The 23,504-nt window shown below is 32.2% G+C and overlaps 1 protein-coding gene across 6 annotated transcripts in view; it reads left to right on the plus strand.

Annotated features, from left to right (window-relative positions):
• ZNF280D (zinc finger protein 280D) overlaps positions 1-22,351 on the plus strand; it is a 123,634-nt gene extending 101,283 nt beyond the window's left edge. For 5 of the 6 annotated variants that reach the window (XM_055319805.1, XM_055319807.1, XM_055319804.1 and 2 more), the window contains 2 exons: positions 16,465-16,520; positions 19,399-22,351. In XM_055319805.1, coding sequence (XP_055175780.1) covers positions 16,465-16,520; positions 19,399-20,020 — 678 coding nt within the window. In that variant the 3' untranslated portion in view covers positions 20,021-22,351. Of the gene's footprint in view, positions 1-6,784; positions 9,117-16,464; positions 16,521-19,398 lie in introns of all 6 variants that reach the window. The other variant, XR_008663730.1, reaches the window with a different exon arrangement.
• The last annotated feature ends 1,153 nt before the right edge of the window (positions 22,352-23,504 follow it).

Genomic DNA, 23,504 nt, shown 5'->3' on the forward strand with positions numbered 1-23,504 from the left:
GTTTTATCTCTCCCTGTGAGACTGAGCCTTAGAGAGTATGTCTTTCTCTCTCTTTCTCTCTCTCTCTCTCTCTCTCTCTCTCTCTATATATATATATATATATATATATATATATATATATACTCTTCCCTTTCTTCTAGCAGTACTGTTGTTGCTTGTTATTTGGTGTTTGATAGCCTGGAGGTGGGTGGTAGCGAATGGGGTGATGTTCTCTGTTCTGGTTTAGCCTCACTCTTAATCCAGCTCTGTGTTCTGTGTCTTGAGAGTAGGATTTTTTCTTCATGCCCTAGCCACAGTCAGTCACCATTCCCTGGGGGCAACAGGGTTTACTTCTCTTCTTTCCAAATATGTAAAGGCATGAACAAAGAAAATTTATAAATCCATAATTTCATCACATCATCTATTGATTATTTTCTTATACGTTCATACTTGACTAGAATAAGTCATCAAACTCTTACTTTCCTCTGATTGCCCTGTTTCATCTGTGTCAAATGAAACCACCTTTCATACAAAAGCCGAATTTCTTGTTTATTTTTTGTTAAAAGAAAAAAAAACATTACACTAAAAATTTAGTAAGCTACAAGCAGAGTTAAAGGAAGCCATATTGACTGGAAGGCCACATAGAGCAATCTTGGTCCAGGTATTTCTTTCAAGAATATATGTGACATGGATAGTACTTCGAATAGATACAGGTATTTATTTTAGCTGCACCTCTGATATGGATACCACCTCAAGGATGGATAGCTTGAGTTAGTCTTCAAGATTTTGATCAGATACATTTGTTAGAATCAGTGTTATATATTTTCCTGGTCTCAGTTTTTTTCATTTCTATAGTTTTACATTTTCTCTTTGAAAATTAATTCCTTTCATATACTAGATTATAGTTGGAATTTGTATAATTTACTGGCTTCTGACATAGCCTCTGTTCTGCTACTGTGTATTCTATATAATACAACAGTCCATTGCTATTGTTCTCTAACTGTATATATATATATATATATATATATATATATATATATATCATGAATCATCCCCTCCAGTTTCAGGATTAGTGTACTTTCGTTATAACATAGGTAGGGAGTAATAGAGAGGAGTCAGGTACAGATGCCTTTTTTTTTCTTAAGTTTTAATTTAAATTCCACTTAGTTAACATATAGTATAATATTAGTTTCAGGTGTACAAGATAGTGATTCAACACTTCCATACAACACCGGGTGCTCATCACAGCAAGTGCACTCCCTAATCCCCATCACCTGTTTTGCCCATCCCTCCACCCACCTCCCCTCTGGTAACCATCAGTTCTCTCTCATTAGGAATCTGTTTCTTGGTTTGCCTCCCCCTCTCTTTTTTTTTTCTCTTTGGTCATTTCACCATATGAGTGAAATCATATGGTATTTGTCTTTCTTGGACTGACTTATTTTGCTTTCCTTATTTTGCTTAGCATAATACTCTCTAGTACCATCCATGTTGTTGCATATTGCAAGATTTCATCCTTTTTCATGGCTGAGTAATACTCCATTATATATGTTGTTTATGTATATAATCCTTTTTATTCATCAGTCGATGACACTTGAGCTCTTGCCATTATTTGTCTACTATAGATAATGCTGCTATAAACATCAGTGTACATGTATCCCTTTGAATTAGTATTTTGTATTCTTTGGATAGATACCTAGTAGTGCAGTTGTTGGATGGTGGAGCAGTTCTGTTTTTAACTTTTTACTCCATACTGTTCTCCAGAGTGGCTGCACCAGTTTCTTTCCCACTAACAGTACAAGATTCCCCTTTCTCCACATCCTTGCCACACCTGTTGTTTCTTGTGTTGTTGATTTTAGCCATTCAGACAGATGTGAGGTGATAATTTCATGGTAGTTTTGATTTGTATTTCCCTGATGATAAGTGATGTTGAGCATCTTTTCATTTGTCTGCTGACTATCTGTATGTCTTCTTTGGAAAAATGTCTTTCCGTGTCTTCTGCCCATTTCTGATTTGGATTATTGATTTTTTGAGTGTTGAATTTTGTAAGTTCTTTATAAGTTTTGGATACTAATCTGTATCAGATATGTCATTTGCAAATATCTTCTTCCATTTCATAGGTTGCCTTTTAGTTTAGTTGATTGTTTTCCTTCGCTGTGCAGAAGTTTTTTATTTTGATGAAGTCCTAATAGTTTATTTTTGCTTTTGTTGCTGTGGCCAATGTCAAAGAGGTTCTCTAGGATTTTAATGGTTTCCTGTCTCACATGTAGGTCTTTCATCCATTTTGAGTTTATGTTTGTGTGTGATGTTAAGGTGGTCCAGTTTCATTCTTTTCCATCTTTTTGTCCAGTTTTCCCAACATGATTTGTTGAAGAGACTATCTTTTTACCAGTGGATATTCTTTCCTGCTTTGTTGAAGATTAATTGACTATATAGTTGTGGGTTTATTCCTCGGCTTTCTACTCTGTTCCATTGATCTGTATCTGTTTTTGTGCCAGTACCACACTGTTTTGATAACTACAACTTTGTAGTATAACTTGAAGTTCAGAATTGTAATGCCTCCAGCTTTGTTTCTCTTTTTCAAAATTGCTTTGGTTCTTCAGTGTCTTTTGTGGTTCCATACAGATTTTAGGATTGTTTGTTCTAGTTCTGTGAAAAATGCTGTTGGTATTTGATAGGGATTGCATTAAATGTGGAGATTGCTTTGGGTAGTATAGACATTTTAAAACTATTTGTTTTTCTAATCCATGAACATGGCATGTCTTTCCATTTCTTTGTATCCTCTTTCAATTTCTTTCACTGGTGTTTTATAGTTTTCAGAGTGCAGATTTTTTACCTCTTGGTTAGGTTTATTCCTAAGTATGTTACTATTTTTGGTGCATTTGTAAATGGGATTGATTACTTGTTTTGTCATTGTTTCTGGAAATTTTTTCTGATCCTCTGTTGCCTTTGCCCCTTTTTGGTCTTTCCTTTTCACTTAAAGAGTCCCCTTTAGTATGTCTTGCAGGGCTGGATTAGTGGTCACAATTTCCTTTAGTTTTTGTCTTGGAATCCCTTTATCTTTCCTTCTATTTTGAATGATAGCCTTACTGGATAGAGTATTCTTGGCTGAAGATATTTTGCATTCAGCTCTTTGAGTATATCATGCCGCTTCCTTCTGTCTTACCAAACTTCTGTTGAGAAATCTCCAGCTAGCCTTGTGGATCTTCCCCTTGTAAATTAAGGACTTCTTTTGTTGCTTTTACAATTTTTTTCTTTATTACCATATTATGCAAAGTTAGTTACAATATGACTTGGTGTTGGCCTGATTTTCTTTATTTTAATGGAGTTCTCTGTGCTTCCTACATGTGGATGTCTGTTTCCTTCCCCAGATTTAGAAGTTTTCAGCTATTATTTCCTCAAATAAATTTTCTGCCCCTTTTTTCTCTCTCCTTCTTTTGGGGCTCCTATAATACTAATGTTATTATGGTATCATAATTACTATATATGTTCCCTAAGTCTGCTCTCATTTCCCATAATTCTTCTTTCTCTCATTCAGCTTCGTTATTTTCCATTTTTTCCCCTTCTTTGTCACTAAATCATCCCCCTACTTCTTTTAGCCTGCTGTTCCTTGCATCAAGCCTATTTCCAATCTCATTTATTGTCTTCATCTTTGATTGATTCTTTTGTAACTCTTTTATCTGTGTGGTAAGAGTCTCTCTGATGTCTTCTATTCTTTTCTCAAGCCCAGTGAGTATCCTAATGATTTTGCTTTAAATTCTCCATCAGGCATGTTGCTTACATCTTTTCACTTAGATCTTTGGCTGGGCCTTATCTTGTTCTTTGATTTGGGATAAATTCCTCTGTTTAAGCATTTATCTGATTCTCCTGGTATGTAATTTTCTGTTGTTCGCAATCATAAAATTTTCATACAAATGTTTATGTACACCTATTTGATTGTTAAATACTATGTTTAACTGTATGTATTAATTAAAAATAAATATAGTGAAAATGTATACCAAAGATTTTTAAAAACAAATATGGTATAAGAAGTCAAGTAGTACATTGTTCAGAAGATGAAAAATACAAGTAAAAAATAATGAGAATTATAGGACACTATAACAAGTTAGGCTAAAAAAATTTTCCAGCTACTGAAAATTATGAAGTCTTTAATATTGACACTATTAGAATAGAATTACTAGGAAATTCAGAGTTAAAAACTTTTCTTTGCATTGTGAGGAAAAGATAAAGAAAATGGAAATGTTCAAAGTCTCAGAAGCTAGTGATTATAAGCATGAGCAAGAAAATAATGTGTCTTTTGAAATAAGTTTAATTCTTCATTGTGGCCATCTATTTCTAATATAATAAAAATGTTCTTAATAGAGTATTGGCCTATCCAAGGACAAGATGCAGATTTTAGAGTATCTGTTTTACATAGTGAGCAAAAATTTTCAAAAGATGGATCTTTTTTTTTAAAAAAAAAGGTCTGACATTGAGTTGGTCCATTGTGACTGGCTCATTTATTCCAAAGAATCCTTACTTTTGTTCCCTGTGCATATACTTTTTAGCAATAATACAATATAATTAATTTTTTGCAGCTCAAAAAGTTCTTTCAAAGATTGGAAAAATTTGAAAAGAATTTGTAATTACAGAAATTCCTTATTCCAGCTTAATGCTTTTTAAAAATGGAAGTATTTTTAAACATATCTTCAAACTGAAGCTAGTCATTAAAAGGATTCTGTTTTGTATAGTAAAGTTTAAAAAATGTGTAATTCTATTAGCAATCATGTTAAATCTGAAATACTATGGAGAATAAAAAAATACATGTTCTTATTCTTTGTAATGTATTTCCTTATGAATAAATGTGTCTGATGATTAAGTATATTTACATTAAGAATGATATCATTGTAAGGGGAGAGTTTTATTTGACTTGATTGAAACAAAAGGAAGGAAAAACTGGACAATTTTATCTCAATAAAACAGTTTTTGTTTTAAAGAAAAAGTAGATATGGTCAAGCTTATGAAACTTAATAAGTTAGAAAAAGATTATTTAAAAATTGTCCTGGCCAGGGATATGATAATGGGGCAGATTTGGCAAATGTATACAAGGGCATATAAGCCAGTATTTCTCCCAAGAAACAATTATGCCAAATTTGTGCCTTGCTCAGCTCATAATTATAAAATACTTCATCTGTGAATTCAAATATGATTATCTTTTTTTAAATCTTTTTTAGTATTGTAGAAAGGATATGTATTTTGGGAGTGGGGTAATTCAAAAGCAGATGGAACATTCTTGTCTATTCTAAAATTAAAATCACATATAGATATAGGCATCAAGATTAAATGCACTTGATACACTTTTCAAGTAATTGTAATTTTAAAAATTAAAGATGTTTATCAAATAAGAAAATATATATCAAAAGATATATCAAAATTATGTTGGACTCAAGAGCTTCTTGGTACAAATATGTTAGATTTTTACACAAATTATCTGTATGGGATGATATCTTGAACAAAGTAGCAAGAATTAATAAAACTCTGCAATCAGAAAAATGACCATAAATAGAACTACATGCTTAATAAAAGGCCTGCCCCTTTGCTTACAACAAATGAAACTAATTTTAAAAGTGTGTTCAGTGAATATAAAACTTGAGCAAGAGAGGTGAATATTCACATGAATTTCAAAATTAGATGAAAAGAAATTAGAAATGTATAAATCAATGAGTGAGAGTATTGATTTTTATTGGGAGCGTGCTTATTGAATAGACACTAAGATTATTAATGTGTTAGCTTCATATTTGATATATATATATATGAAAAATTTAATGAAGTCTTCAGATTTTGAATTTTTAAACTGGAAAAAGTTATTTTCTATAAATTACATTGATTTATAAAAAGCAGCCACTGACTCCATTCTTAAATATCTTAATGAGCTAAGTTCTATAGAAATTTCATGAGAATAGCTTATCACAATATCAACAAATTGTAAAATTAAATTAAGAATTGCATTTAGCTAATCAATTAACAAAATGTTATCAGAACATTAAAACAATTCTATCCACAGTAACATCCTGTAAAAGATACTTCAGTAAGCTGAAATTAGTTTTAAATTATTTAAAATTGTCACTTGTCAAGAGAAATTGGTAAACATGACTATTTGCTTATTTGAAAACAAGATAGGAAAAGAAATACATTTGAAAGTATTGATACATGTGCTTCCCTTAAAGCCAGTAAAATGAAATAATAAATTCTGGTTTTGGTAGAAGTGTTTAAACTTCAGTTACTTTTGTGAGTTCAATACACCTGCTTTTCAATTTTTCAATTAATATTTTGGGCTTCTGGGAAAATGACAGAGTAGAAAATACCAGGAATCTATCTTCTCACCTAGACAAGTTACAGTGGCAGTTACATCTCTCCCATGTAACTATAGGCATACCTGTGAGGTATTTGCAGGTTTGGTTCCAGATACTTCAACAAAGCAAATATTTCAATAAAGCCAGTCAGATGAACTTTTTGGTTTTCCAGTGCATATAAAAGTTATGTTTACACTATACTACAGTATATTAAGTATGCAATATCATTACACATAAAAGAACAATGTACATAACCTTTATTAAAAATACTCTGTTACAAAAAAATGCTAACTATTGTCAGAGCTTTTAGCAAGCAGTAATAGTTTTGCTGGTGAAAAGTCTTGCCTCCATGTTGATGGCTACTGGCTGATTAATAGAACTTTTTTCAGAATTGGAGTCAACCCTCTTAAACTCTGCCACTGCTTTATCAATGAAGTTTGTGTAATATTCTGAATCTTTTGTTGTCATTTCAACAGTCTTTACAGCATCTTCACCAGGAGTAGATTCCATCTCAAGAAACCACTTTTTTGTTCATCCATAAGAAGCAACACCTCAACCATTAGTTTTATCATGAGACTGCAGCAATTCAGTCCCATCTTCAGGCTCTACTTCTAATTCTAGTTCTCTTGCTATTTCTACCACACCTGCAGTTCCTTCTTCCACTGAAGTCTTGAACTCCTCAGTGACCTATAAGGGTTGGAATCAACTTCTTGCAAACTCCCATTCATGTTGATATTTTGAACCCTTCCCATGAATCATGGATTTTCTTAATGGCATCTGGAATGATGAATCCTTTCCAGAAGGTTTTTGGTTGACTTTACACAGATCCACCAGAAGAACCACTATGTATAAGCAGCTGTAATCATAAGAAATGTATTTCTGAAATAATAAGACTTGAAAGTTGAAATTATCCCTTGGTCCAGGGCTATAGGATGGATGCTGTGTGAGCAGGAATGAAAACATTGTTACTCTCACTGTATATCTCCATTAGAGCTCTTGGGTGACCAAGTGCATTGTCAGTGAACAGTAATATTTTGAAAGGAATCTTTTTTTTTTTTTTCTGAGCAGTAGGTCTCAACAGTGGGCTCAAAACATTCAGTGTACTAAGTATTAAACATATATGCTGTCATCCAGGCTTGGATGGCACCAAGGATGCCATAAATCTTCAATTTGTAAAATAAAAGGCAGTATTTGTGATGTGCAGTAAAATGGAATATTTCTGTATTTTGGAATTCGAGAGTCTGTTGAATGCCTTCAACTTCCAGGGGAAGACTTGGGCAGTATGTTGCAATCAATATCAGTTAATTTAAGCATTCAGCACAGTAGCAGCTACCCATCACCTACCCTCAGCCACGTGACAGGCAGCTATGCACACGTTCCTGGAGCAGCTTGCACACAGCTTATGGGACCAGACTGGCCAAAAATGGTACCACCTTCCAAATATTAAGGATCTGTGCTGTTGTCACTAATTGATGCTTCTCACTATAGCATTCCACAGAAGTGGGCACATTGTTGTTACAGCTCTCCTCATTGTTGCAAGCCCCTCCCTTTATAATTGATGTGACTTCCAGGGGATTTAAAGGTACAGTGCCTTTTCCCCCCCCTTAATTTTTTTGCTTTTTCCCTTTTCAGAAGCCTGACATTAAAGACTAGGACATTCACATATATGGGTTAAATTATGGGTTGTACTTGCCCAGAGAAAAGCTCAGAATAGACCTGAGAAAATCTTAGGTTTACATCTCATGTTTATCTCAGCAACAGAGGAAGCTTAGAACAATCAATGAAACAAAAATAGCAAAAACATCAGACACTGGGTAGGGGTATAATCTGATTTGCAGAGATACTACATTATTAGTTTCAAATGCCCAGTGTTCAATGGAAATATCACAAGACACACCAAAACAGTCAAGTGGCCCATTCAAAGGAAAAAAATATCAATAGAAACTGGTCCTGAAAAAGACCTAATGGCAGATATACTAGACAAAGACTTTAAAACAACTATTTTAAAGATGCCCAGTGAACAAAAGGAATATGTGGGGAAAGTCAAGAAAACAATATCATAATAAAATGGGAATATTAAAGAGAGAAAATCTGAAAAATAACCAAAAGGACATTCTGGGGCTGAAATGTACATTACCTGCAAATGAAAAATTCATTAGGAGGACTCAAAGGAAAGTCTGAGCAGACAGAAGAAAAGAAATCAGCAAACTTGGAAGACAGGACAATGGAAAGTAGTGAGTCTGAGGAACAGAAAGGATTGAGGAAACCATGAACAGACCCTAAGGCAGTTGGAGCCAATCATTAAGCAGACCAACATACATATTATGGGAATCCCAGAGAATATTTGACAGAGACAAAGACAGATATAAAGAAATAATGACTGAAAACTTCCTAAATTTGATGAAACACATGAATCACGAAGCACAGTGAATTCCAAGTAAGAAATAAAAAAGACCCACTCTGAGGCCCATTATAATCAAACTCCTGAGAGGGCAAAGAATCTTGAAAGTAGCAAGAGAGAAGCAAATCATCACATGCAGATGATTCTCAATAAGATTATCAACAGATTTCTCATCAGAATCTTTGGAGGCCAAAAGGCTGTGGACCAATATATTCAAAGTACTAAAAGAAAAAAAGTCAGTAATTTTAGATCTGTTAAAACTATCCTTCAAAAGTAAGATATTCTGACATAAAACCTAAGAGAGTTTGTGACTACTAGGTCTGCCCTGCAAGAAATCCTCAAGGAGTCCTGTATGGTGAAATGAAAGGACAGTACACGGTAACTCCAAGATATATGGAGAAATAAAGGTAAGTACATGGGCAATTATAAAAATTAGTATTATTATAGCAGTGCTTCATAATTATTTTTTATTTTCTACATGAATTAAGAGACAGATTTGTTAAAAGAAAAAATAGTGTAAAAGCTAGCATTACTATAACTTTGATTTCCAACTCCAAATCTTGTTTTCTACATAATTTAAGAAACTAATGCACTTAAAATAATTACCAGATTATGTCTGGATACACAGTTTATAAAGATATAATTTTGTGACAACAGCCCAAAGGGGAGGTGGGGGTGGAGCTGCAGAGCAAAGTTTTTGTTATGTTACTGAAGTTAAGCTGGTATAAAATCAAATTAGAGGGTGACAGCCTTAGAATGTTAGATGTAATTCCCATGGTAACTGCACAAAAAAATAAGTATACACCAAGGAAGTGAGAAAAGAATTTAAACATTTCATCACAATCAACAAACACAGTTTCCTCCACAGTTAGTGGAGGAAATGTGTGCCAAAAGCTATAAGGCATATAAAAAATAATACAATGACAGATATAAGTCCCTCCTTATCAATAATTAATTTAAATGTAAATGGATTAAACTCTCCAATTGTAAGACAGATGTTGGCAGAATGGATAAAGACACAGGATCCAACTGCATGCAGTCTATGGGAGACTCGCTTGAGATCTAAAGAGATAAGTTAAAATGAAAGAATAAAAAAGATAATCCAGGCAAATAATAATCAAGAGAGAGCATGGGTGTCTTTACTAATATCAGACAAAAATAGACTAAATGAAAAAAAGTTACTAGAAAGAAAGACATTATATATGCATATAAATTTCAATACAGCAGGAAGATATAACAATCATATGTTTATGTACCTATGACAAATACCTAAATAAATGAGACAGAATTGAAAGGAAGAATTGACTGTTCTACAATACAAGTGTAGTCTTCAATACCCCACTTAAAATAATGGAGAGAACAATCAGATGTCAGTAAGGAACTAGCTTAATAAGCCAACTAGATTTAACAGACATTTAGAGCTAGATTTAGCTCTACCCAGAAACAACAATTAGTCAAGAAAAAGAAACAAAAGGCAACCAAATTGAAAAAAGAAAGTAAAACTATCCTGTTTATGTAGAAACTGAAGAAAATCTTATTAGAACTAATAAATGAATTCAGCAAAATCGTAGGATACAAAGTCAATACGCAAAAATCAGTTGCACTTCTGGAAGTATTCATGGAACAGTCTGAAAAGGAACTTATAAAAATAATTCTATTTATGAAAGCATCAAAAAGAATGAAATAGGAATTAACCAGGGGAAGAAAGACTTGTAAAATAAGACTATATAATCTTACTGAAAGAAATTAAACCATAAATAAATGGAAACACAGCCCATGTTCACAGATTGGAAGACTTAATATTTCTAAAATGCCCATACCACCCAAATGAATCTACAGATTTATTGCAATCCATACAAAAATCCTAAAGAATTTTTTTTTACTTTTGTAAAAATAGAAAATCCCATCCTAAAATTTATATAGAATCTCAAGGAGCCTCAAGTAGCTAAAACAATTTTGAAAAAGAAAAGCAAAACTGGAGGAGTCACACTGATTTGGAACTTACTGCAGAGCTACAGAAATCAAAACAATGTAGTATTGGCATAAAGACAGACACATAGACTAGTGGAATAGAATAAAGAGTCTAGAAATAAAGACTCAAATATAGGGTGAAATGATTTTTGACAAGATGACTAAGACCAATGAGGAAAGGACAGTCTTTTCAATAAGCAGTGCTGGGAAAACTGGATATCCACATGGAAAAGAATGAAGTTGGACCCTTACTTAACACTGCATACAAACATAAACTAAAATTGGGTCAAATACCTTAATGTAAGACTGAAAACAATAACATTCTTAGAAAAAAGCAAGATAGACACTTCATGGACATTGGACAATGATTTCTTGGTTATCACACCAAAGGCACGTTAAGGGGGAAGAAAGAGACTAATTAGATTCATGAAAATTTTTAAATTTTGTACATCAGATACACTATCCACAGAATAAAAAGATACCCTACAAAAGGAAGAAAATATTTGCAAATCATATATCTGATAAGGGGTTAATATCCAGAATATTTAAAGGACTCTTAAAACTCAATAACAAAAAATAACTCAATTAAAAAATGGGTAAAGGACTTGAACAGAGTTTTCTCCAAAGAAGATATATATACATAGCCAATAAGATGAAAAGATATGCAATAATACTAATTATTAAAGAAATGCAAATAAAAACTACAATGAAATACCACCTCATACGTGTTAGGATGCTACTATTTAAAGAAAAAAAAAAAACAGAAGACAAGTATTGACAAGGATGTAGAGAAGTCGGAACCCTTGTGTGCTGTTAGTGGGAATGTAGAATGATACAACCACTGTGGAAAACACTTTGGGGCTCTTCAAAAGAAAAAATACATATGATTCAGCAATTCTACTTCTCAGTATTCCCAAAAGAATTGAAAACAGAGAGTAAAGGAGATATTTGTACACTCATTTTCATAGCGGCATTATTTGCAATAGCTAAGCTACGGAAGTAAACCAAGTATCCATCTATAGATGAATGAATAGGCAAAATGTGATTTAAACATACGATGGAATCATTCAGCTGTGAAAAGGAAGGAAATTTTGCAGTATGCTACAACATGGATAAGCCTTAAATGCATTATGCTAAATTAATCAGTCACAGAAAGACCTACAGTATGATTCCCCTTATGAGGTACTTAGTATAGTCAGAATCATAAAGACAGAGTATAGTGGTGATGGTCAGGGACTGAGGGGAAGAGGAGAATGTGGAGTTAATTGTTTAATGACTAGAGAATTTTAGTTTTACAACATGAAAGAAGTTATGGGGATGGATGGTGGTGATGGTCACACAACAATGTGAATGTATTCAGGACCACTAAACTGTACGCTTAAAAGTGGTTATGATGGTAAATTTTATGTGTATTTTACCACAATAAAAAAACACAAAAATGTGTATATAAGGATATGTATTTTTCCTTCTATCTCAGGTTCCAGTGGGCTTGGCATAACACTGACCTCAGCATAGTTACATCACAATTTTTGAGACTTTTTTATGTATTAAGCCAGGAAATACTACTATGATTTTTTTCCTTTATCTTAATTTTGTAGAGTTAAACAATATATATCTTTATTCATTTGTTTAGTTTTCTACATGCCTAATGCTGTTTTTTTTAAATGTTGCGATTATTTTTGTCTAATATTTGGAAGTATTTTTTCCAAATGTTCACACACATCAAAAGAAATTGTTGGAGACAATTTCTGATATCTCCTCTTAGATCTCCTTCAGTTTAAACTAGTTGACCTCTAAGCCTGGTGCATAGATTTTCCTTTGCTACTTAATTGTATTGGATATTCTATTTTCTGAACTAGGAGTTCCTTTTTTCTTGGTTTACTTCCTATTTTGATAAAACATGTTCTCTAACAAACTTTTGTCATTCCTTGCGTATTTTAAACTGTATTTACATAAATAATAGTTTGGTTAAAGTACATGGAAATCATTTTTCCTGTGCAGTTTTACAAGTATTATTTTTTACAAATCTGATGCCATTCTTGCTCCAGTTTCTTTTCATTTTGGTACTTTTGTTCTTTCTGGCAACCTTAATGATTATCTCTATTTCTGGTATTTTGAAATTTCATGATATGTTCTCCAGTCATCCTTTTTTCTTTCATTATGGTAGGCATTTAATAGGCCTTTGTAATTTGGATGTTTGGGGAAGTTTTCTTGTATTAGTTCTTTGGTAAATTTTTGCTTTTCTTTGTTCATTCTCTCTCTCTCTCTCTCTCTCTCTCTCTCTGTCTCAACTCATTGATGTGACACTATTTCTTGCATTCACTCCTTTAATTGTATGGTATTTTCTTTCTTGCCTTCCAACTTTTTGTCTTTTTCATTCAATCTTTTTAAAAAGATTTTCTAAACTTATTTGTCATATATTTAATTTTGAAGAGCTCTTTAGTATTTTTATTCTTCAATTGCTCTCTTCATAATTTTTGTTCTTGTTTAGTGGATGTAATAACATACTTCTTTGGGGATATTAAGTGTATATTTTCTTTCCTCTTGTTTCCCAGCAATGCCTCTGATATCTATCTCCTAGCTCCTTTTTAAAATTACCTTTCTATTTATTTTATTATTTCTGATGTTAAAAGATTAAAAGATGTCTTCAGAGGCACCTTGGTAGCTCAGTTGGTTAAGTGTCTGACTCTTGGTTTCAGCTCAGGTCATGATATCATGGTTGTGAGATTAAGCTCCAAGTCACGCTCTGCGTTTAGCACAGAGTCTGCTTCAGATTCTCTCTCCCTCTCCCTCCAGCTCTCTCTCTCTCTCTCTCTAAAATAAATAATAAAATCTTTTTTAAAAAATTAAAAAATAAAGGATGTCTTCAATGGTATGGTGATCTTTGGCTGCTGATACACTAAAGAGTGAATACAGAGTTCATTGAAAGCTTGTTGAATGGGAACAAGGTTGCCTTATATAGTCATACAAGTTGTGCACTGCAGAAATCCAAAGGATACTATTTACATATATTCTCAAAAAGTATTAGATTTACCATATTAGAAATTAAAAATGAGATCTAAAAACTATTGTAACTTAAAAATCAAACTAATAAACCTCCTATATAGTTGCATAAATAACATTTTTCTGAAAAAGAACTATTTGCTATAACTATAAACACAAGAAATTTAGAAGACTGGTATTGTTTTATCCTTTTACATATCTTTGTAATGTCTAACTATGTAGAAGAAAACTGGATTCTCATGTTTCAGCATTCAGTCTATCATGATATGTTATTGTGGTTGAAATATATGAAGAATATCCAGCCTTACCTAGTACTTTTCAAATAATTGTGATTTTTTGATACTACATCAAAAATAGACAAGTGGAAGTTTTCTTAAAGGCTTTTTGCAATGTAGAATCTGATTCCATATCAAAGTTATTATGCTTTGATACATTAAAATCTATTGATCTGTCTTACACTTTGATTGGACCTTTTATTCATGCATGATTTTGTAACATCATAGATTAGTCATTTGAAAAATATTAGTTCACTGAGTTACATAGATCATGCAAGTGTTGACATGTTTATGTATAACATCAAGTCATTCATTAATATCAGCATTAATCTAATCAATGCTGAATACAAGTTTTCCTAAAATTTAATATTTGTCTGAATTTTATTGCTGGCAATAATCACTGTCAGTTTTCTTTGATGTGATAGGCTCATTTTGTCAATTTTCAAGAAAACATCTCCTAAATAACCAAGTCTAAATATTCATAGTTTGACAGTCATCCTTTAAAATAAAAATGATGTTCTGTGAAAAATTTTTGCCAAAGTTCAGCTTACAACTCCATCATAGACCCAAGTGTTTCAGTACACAACAGCAGTGCTTTATGCATATTTCCTATTTTATCACACAGAATATTCAAAAGACATGAACTTAAAGATTGATATTTAATAAAGTGAATTTTACTGCTGGTGTTTGCCAGTAAAAACTACAGTCATTACTAGAATAGTTTTGGTTCAATGCCACTTCCTTGATTCATGTTAAGATGCCAGCATGTTTGTTCACTACTGCTTTTGTACCAAGAATTCTAACTTCACCTGCCTCCTGAAAGTGTCTTGGAGGTCCGAGGTGTCTGCGCAACACACTTGGAGAATTGCTGACATGGATTAAAATGTGAAGGTTAGTTAATCCTCCTGGATTCATGCTCTGTACAATCTGCACAGTCTGTATGGGGATTGTTTAGACTTCATCATAGGAAAATCAGATGCTGAGCTGACTGATTCTTTGGTGAGGAAGATGCTTTCAAAGTCATTATGGGAAACCTTATCTGTCTTGAGGCTGATAATTTTCTCCAAAGAAGAATCTTCTAGATTCCAGCTGTTGGTGGTAGAGTGAAGACTGATTCCTCTAGCTGCTGGCATTCTAGGAGCCAGGCAGGAAGAACTGTGGGGACCTTTATTCAGTTTATGGACTTTGACTAATTTTTTCTGTTTTCTCCCAGTTCCTCATGGCTGCCCTTTGCCATTCCTGGTGTTCATAAGTCTAAATTGTCTCTAGGTCAGAAAGTTAACTTTTAGCCTTTATGGTACAGGAAATGATAAGTATCTGTTGTGAGTTAGGGAAAGAGCAGTTAGAGATCTCATCAGTCCTTGTGCTTTATTTTTATATATGTACTGGATCTTGTACTGAATTCCTCCAAATACCAGATTGCTTCAGTTCTCTGGGCAAATTGATGCCTTTCTCCTTGCACTCCCCTGCTCAGATAATTTAATTATAACTTCTTGCATGCTGCAAAGTCAACTTCTCCAGCCACTTTCCATCTAAAAATTTGTTGACATCTCATTGACAATCATTATGCTTTGGTGGTTTTTTTTTTTTTTGGTCTTTATGAATGAAAATGTTTTATGTCTGCCTCATTTTAGCAGGGTTTTAGGAGAGTAAAAAAACACAAATGTATGTGATCAGTATACTATTATCAATTTCACAGGCCTCAATCACTATGGTTAAGTGCTAGACCTAGATTTGAGTCTTCACCATTTATTGTGGTTATTGCCTGTGATTCTCTACTTAACCTACATAGTTATATTTCTTATTATAAAAATGGAGTTAAAAATGGAGTTGAGAATGTCTATTAGTATTAAATGAGACAGTGTAAAGCTCTTAACATACTATCTCAAGCACCGTATGTGCTTAATAATTGATAATTGTTATAAACTATTAGGCTGGCCTCTGGCTTACTAAAGTTTTACTATATTCTTTTCTTCCTATAAAATATTTCAAGTAAGCAAAATATTTAATTTGTCTATCAACTCATACTACTTGGTTTGACAATGGAAGGGTTAACATCACTCCAAATATGAAATTGTAATTTCAGATATGTTTCATGTGTTTATATTTAATATGTTTGTATAAAATATTTTGTATACACCTTGTTACTCAAATTCAAATTGTGTTTTACTGGTTTTCTATTCAAGTAATTGTCATTATAGGGCATATTTTACACAGAGTCTAAGAAAAGCAGGTATTATTATAACTGGATAACTGCTTTATGATCTTGATTCAGAAACTTCTGGTATACTGAAATTCTTAAAGGTATTTTTTAAAGATTTTTTTAAATTCTGCTTTTGATTTAAAAAAATTTATAGTATGTACCTCAGATTAATAAATAGTTTTTCTATTTCTTTGCTGTATTAGGTTGCACATTTAAGTTCCTTTAATCCAGAAAGTTTAGTATAATTAAAGTAGTTTAAGCTTAACCATGAATATAAAAGAAACATATTCTTAATCATTTCAGGAAATTGCAAGACCTAATATGGCTGAAGGAGAAAAAGAAACATCAAATTCTGAAAGGTAAATATAAGGAAAAATTGAATCTCTTGAAATTGAAGTATATAAAAAGATAATACTTTACCTACATTATTTTGGTTAATTGAGATTTTATTTTGTTATTTTAGATTTAGTTAAAATAAAAATTTGAAATTTTCATACAATAAAAACATACTGAAGATCCTTAGTTTTGAAATCTTTTAAACATCGTTTAAACATCTAATTGTTGGCTCAGCAGTTAAGCGTCTGCCTTCAGCTCAGGGTGTGATCCTCAAGTCCCGGATTGAGTCCCACATCGGGCTTCCTGCATGGAGCCTGCTTCTCCCTCTGCCTAGGTCTCTCCCTCTCTCTCTCTCTATGTCTCTCATGAATAAATAAATAAAATCTTTTTTTAAATAAGTAAATAAACATCTTATAGTTGTTAAATTTTTAAAAAGTACTTACTAGTAAATACAATGTTAACAGATTTTAATTGCCCTTATTAAACAGTTACAGAATCCTACAAGTTACAAGATGGGGACAATTTTTGCAAACAGATAATCTTAAAATCTTTTTTCCTAAAGTATTTTCAAAAGCTATAAAGCTCATTCTGTGGTGGGACCTTAACATAAAAGTTTCAAACTTCAGGTATTGGCTTTAAAAAATTTAATGCTCTGATCAACACTAAAAACCACAAGACATTTTTTCTTTCAAGATTTTATTTAAATTCAAGTTTTTTAACATGTAGTATAGTATTAGTTTCAGGGGTAGAACTTAGTGATTCATCACTTGCATATAACACCTAGTACTCATCCTTTCAAGTGCCCTCCTTAATGCCCATCACGCATTTATGCCATTTCTCCATCAACCCTGTTTTTTTCCCTATAGTTAAGAGTTTTGTATGGTTTGCCTCCCTCTCTATTTTTATCTTATTTTAGAAAATTTCTTAGCAAAATAAAATCTAACATTCTAATTAGAACTTAATTTCTATAGATAAAGATAATTTTGTCTTTTAAGTAATTTCCCCATGTCTGTCTTTATGCTGTGTATTTTACAGCTATACAGCATAAGGTGTAGGGTGCTTGTTAACCAAATGAGATTAATTAATCTATTGCCCCTGAAAAGAAAATTATGGAATAATGCCTTGTGAAGATGTCTCTTAGACTTTACTAGAAAAATGATCTAGCCCTTTCTTCACCTAGAATTTGAGGGCAGAGGGAGTGGTTAACAAAAATTCAGCAAAGGAATTAGAAAAAGCAGACTAATCACCCCTTTATAATTTAAAATTTTCTATAAATTGTAGTTAGTCTAATAAAATCTGAACAAAAATAATAATGTAAATTTAAATGAGGAAAATGTTGTAATTGTTTGCAGATGGTGTAACTGACCTATAAGATCCAAGAAAATGAGCTAAGAATGAAATTAATGAGAGTATTAATTAAGGTAGGTTGGTACAAAAATCTGAATCTTTCAGTATACCAATAACATATTATAAAATATAATGGACAAAAGAGTTAATTCACAATAACAACAAAAAAGAGAAATGTGCAGGATCCAAATGAAGAAAAATGAAAACTTACTGTGACAGGAAATAACTAATGTGTGATAAGCCATTTCCAAATTAATTTATAAGTTTAATAATGAATATTTAGTTAAAAAATCCTAATGGGATTTGGTTCGGAAACCAACGATGTTTAAAAGAAGATTTATATTTTTCAATTTACTACCCTGATGTATTTACTTGAGAGAGAGCAACTACAAGTTGGAGGGGTAGTGGGAGAGGGAGAAGCAGACTCCCCACTGAGCAGAGAGCACAACATGGGGCTCAATCTCAGGACCCCAGGATCATGACCTGAGCCCAAGGTAGATGTTTAACTAACTGAGCCACCCAGGCAACCCTCTGTATTTGCTATTTAAACATTGTTTTTATGAACATCCTTGTACAAATGTCTTTTACATTTTTAAACTATTAAACTTAGAAAAGTAGTAGAAAGAAAGTGATTTGCTCTATTAAATAATAAAGTACATTGTTAGTCTATAATTGGTAAGACTAGGTGGTATTGGCCCAAGAATAATTGAAAGACAGATTAGAACAAAATAAGTAGCAGACTTATTTAACTTATATAAATATAACTTAATAAATAATAAATGACCATTTGGTAACATTGCTTTGATATTTTGTTAATTCATTCAGAAAAAGTCCAAATTCCAGGCTGGATTAATAGAAGAAATAAGATACCTGTAATCACTAAATTTATTTTTAGTGATATAAGTATTGTAACAGATAAGGAGCTGGAGACCCTCTTTAATATACTGTTTCTAATCTTTTATGATTCACTGTGTAGCTTCTGTTAACGTGCCAGGGTAAGAGTGAACACATAGACACACTCATATACACATAAACATTTATGTTTACAGACACATATATTTATGTATGGATATTGTATATTTACATATTTTAGGCATGTTTTTGTTTTTTAAGTTAGAATGTTAAAAATTAAAGAAATGTTTATAAATGCTTACTTGATTTTGCATAGGGAGGGACATTCTAGGAGGATATATAATCATTTAAAAAAGTTTTTTCCAAATATATTTATTTCTTATTTAAAGTAATCATACAAATTAATAAGAATGCATAGATTTTAAAGACAGGCAAGGGTGTGAACAGATAAAAGCAATGATTACCAGGACTAAAACCAGTTTTGATAGATTACCCAGGTCTCTTTTTAAGATGTGACTCTGGAGTTTCTCACTCTCTTGCCTAAGAAAATGGCCACTCCTAAACTGTAACATGACAAGGACTTGGGACCTGGATTATTTTCTTCCTTTTTGGCGATTTTTTTAAGAGCATGTCTTTATTTTGATAGCGTTCAAATACATTTTGTTATGAAGGAATAGTTAATAAATGGTTTTATTTTTTCAGTAAACAAGATAAAGCTTCAGAGGAAGAAAAAAATGGATGTGATACAAATTCATTTGAAGGCTCATTAGCAACAAAAAGTGAAGAAAGCATAACAGTTTCAAATAAGGAAAATGATACCTGTCTTGAAGACCAGAAAACTGGGTTAAAGAATATCTTCAGTCACGACTCAAATATTGATGCAGATAAAGTAGAAAAGGAAAAACAAATAGAGCACATTTGTCAGAAAACAGAGTTGAAGATGTGTCAGAGTTCAGGGAACATAATTTCATGTGATCAGATTGAAGATTCCAACTCCAGTGAAACTAGGTTTTCTTCAAAGAATATTAAGGATTTGCGGTTAACATCTGCTGATGTTAGCATTGATCAGTTTTTGAGAAAAAGAGATGAACCCGAATCTGTTAGTTCTGATGTTAGTGAGCAAGGCAGTATTCATTTAGAACCTTTGACTCCATCAGAGGTACTTGAGTACGAAGCCACAGAAATTCTTCAGAAAGGTAGTGGTGATCCTTCAGCCAAGACTGACGAAGTAGTGTCTGATCAAACTGACAGTGTTCCAGGAGAAAATAGCCCTAGCACAACAGAGACAACAGTAGACCTGGCAGATGAAAAAGAAAGAAGTTGAAATTTATTAGTCATTCTAAGTTTAATGTACCAACGGTAACAACATTTGGAGCAGTGCTATCAGATGAGCTCAGTGGTGCTGTTACATAAGAGTTCAGAAAGAGAAAAATGCAAAGGAAGTCATTCATACACACTTTACCTGTATGTTCAACCCAGGTTATTAAATCAGTTCACTGATAATAGCATGATCTGTATGGATTTCCAAGAAGCTTTTAAAACATAATAAGATTTTAATGGAAGTTAAGTTTGCAAAAGAAAAGTCTTAATTTAGCAGTTTGTGAGGAGAACTTGGTGGCTAGTATGAATTGATTATTAGAATATTAATTATAATAATAAAGCTTTTGAAACTTCCATCAGTCCTAAGCTAAAAGTTCTTATTACCTATCTAAACTTTTCAGTTAATTTAAAGGAAAAGATCTGGAAACCACATGCCTTTTGGGGATAATTGATTTAAAATAATGGCTGATAGGCATTGTTAATGAAGGCTTCATTTTGAGTATGATGCTGGTAAATGGAGCATGCTTAGAGTGCTAAATTAATTGATCCAATGAGCATTCGGATGAACATAAAATTAATTTTGGATTTAATATAACATTCCAGACTGTCAGAAGCATGTAAACAGAATATTTCAATCTGTGTACCTCCGTACAAGTGTTAGCCTGCCAGGCTGTAAGCTTACCTTAATTAAACTTTCAGTGAAAGTGAAATAATTAAAATATAAATTTATATTTGTGCTTTTTGTCAGTGTGTAAGCTGTGCAGAAATCCTTGATGTGCTAGTTGTATAAAATAGAAACCCATTGTTGAAACCCCTATAGCTATTATGTTTTTAATATTGTTTTAATGATCTTTAGAAATAGACCCATAAAAATGGTCTGGAAACCAAACCAAAGTATGGTATAATGTAGATATTGTAAAGCAGTAAACTGAAAACATGTCCTGGCTCATGCCATGTTTAAGTGACTTTTTCTTTAATTGTATAATAGAAACTTCAAATGGGACCTTTTAAAGCAGTGATGTAAAAAATTGGTTTGGGATATTTAGCCTAATTTATCCATATCCTATTTTATCCATAAAATGGCTGCTAAATTGATTTTTCAGTTGTTTTTTTATCATCTAGAAAATAATAGATATAGAAATAAATAATATGAATAACAGTAGTTTGCTTTAAAGTACTAAAAAAACTTATTTAAAATGCTACATTTTTACTTCCTAAATGTGCTTTGAATTCTTAAATTTTGTTTCACTGAATGTTAAATGTTTTAAATGGCTATTAAAATTCTGCTGTATATAATAGTTTTTGAGTAAATATTTGCAATAAAAATCTGTCCCTGAATAATTTTATTTTTCAGAAAGCTACTTGAGTCGAATTACCTTTGGCGCCTTTAGAGATTGTGTATTTCTTCAAGGAAATTTCATGTTAAAGTTAGCAGTAGGATTTCATTCTGTATTCTTTAATTGATGCATGATTTATTTTAAGTTAGGACTTAAAGTATGGGATAAAATACTGTTAATATTTGCAGAGAATAGATTTGCTTTAAAAATTCTTTTACTTCAAGAGAAATATAATTTACTATTATAGTTTTCTATCTCAGCAAATTAAAGAGGCTAAATAGGCAAAATATATTATTGACTGACTTCTTGAAAAGCTGTTTTTGGAAGTCAAATATTTTCATCTTTCCTGCTACTAAGAAAAGATAGGGAGAGAGGGACTTTAGTTATTACACTTCACCTTGCTGAAACATAAATCTATAGCAGACAAGATTTTTGGAATAATGTAAATCTTAGGAAGAGTAAAGAGAAGAAAGTCTATAAAAACCATTTTCTGAATCCTATTTAATTAGTTACCACACCTATCACCTAATGCTACAAAACCCTAGATCACTGTGCCAAGATAAGTCTCTAAATGACACTGTTATCCCTTTGAGCTTTGGGTAGTTCCTTCTGCTGTGGCTATATACCTTTAGAGTCATGGTATTCAAAGTAGCTAATCAATGAGCTGTTTATACCAGTATGAGAAAAGGAACCTGAACCAAACTATAAGTCCTTCACTGAGAAAGCCTGGCAATGAAAACAATAGTTGAAATGACCATTGTACTTGGTAACATAATTGGTTTATATTCTCACACCATCTCATCTCATTCCGTTCAGTAGCAAAAAAGTTCAGATGTGTAAACCAAAACTTTGAGTAGCAGTGCTTTAGAACAGTGGTCAGCAAACTTTCTGTGTAGGGCCAGATAGTAAATAATTGTGGACCATGTGGTCACAATTATTCAACTTGTCCTTGTAGCTTGAAAACAGCCGTAGATGCAATGTAAATGATAGCCTGTTTGTGTTCCAATAAAACTTTATTTACAAAACAAGAATGTTTGGCCCATGGATTGTGGTTTGCCTGTGCCTGCTTTAGGGTGCTTAGACTACCTTAATATGACAGTGAGAGCCAGTGATGCACTCTAGTGACTGTTTGCCTCAGAACTACCACCAAGGTGCCTTGGTGTATCATGGTTCCTTCTCTGTTACCTAACAATAAAATTATGATTTATTCTAAGTGCAGTTCAATGACACTAAGAAGCATTATATTCATTTTGTGGGATTTACTTTTATTTCATATTGAAAATCTGCCATCTTTATTTGTATTATTTTTTTCTCCTTTTTGCGTCTCTCCAATGTTTTAGGGAGGAAATTGGAATGTTTTTCATCCAATAAAATGTTTAAGAACATTCTAAACATTTTAAAAAAGAAGTGACAAGACACAAGTAACCTCATTGTAGCTACAAGTAAAAAGATGAGGAAACCAAATATCTAGGCAATTAGCTATGTATTAAGGATACATAGCTAAGATTTGGATGAAGTTTGATTTGACTCTGAAATTAGTGTTTACTAACATGTGTAGTTCCCAGCATTTATATTGAATGTCTGTTTTTAAAATAAATTCTCTTTTTGCAAATAACCCTCTCATTGATGGTACTAAATAGTTTTATGTATTGTTCATACAGTGATTATATGCATTTGGAATGGAGAGCTTCTTAACCTAAAAAGATGCAGTAATTTCTTTTATCAATAGAATTTGAGGAATTTTACCTCAGGAGAAGGAGTTAGGGAATATATTATTAATAACTTTATATATAATAATTATAGAAGTTTTAATATCATTAAGTGTTTGTAGACTTCTATAATGTCATTTTTTTACTTCACAGTTGACATGATCATTTTTGTTCCATCAAAATTATTATTCCAAAACCATTCACTTGTGCTAAATTCAACGAAGCAGGACTTTTATATGTATATAGACACTACAGAAGGGTTGCAAATATTTCATTTTTATTAGATTACTTTAAGACTTGTTTTTTCAGCTAAGACATGAATCATTTGACTTACCTATTTCTAAGTATTAAAAGAGAATTGTTTTTAAAGTGTTTTTTTAATAAGCCATAACTGCAGATCAATGTAGACAAAATGAAAAGTCAAGTACATTTTTTAAAGTTA

This window comes from Nyctereutes procyonoides, unplaced genomic scaffold, assembly GCF_905146905.1.
Source record: "Nyctereutes procyonoides isolate TBG_1078 unplaced genomic scaffold, NYPRO_anot_genome, whole genome shotgun sequence".
In the NCBI taxonomy this organism is placed as follows: Eukaryota; Metazoa; Chordata; class Mammalia; order Carnivora; family Canidae; genus Nyctereutes; species Nyctereutes procyonoides.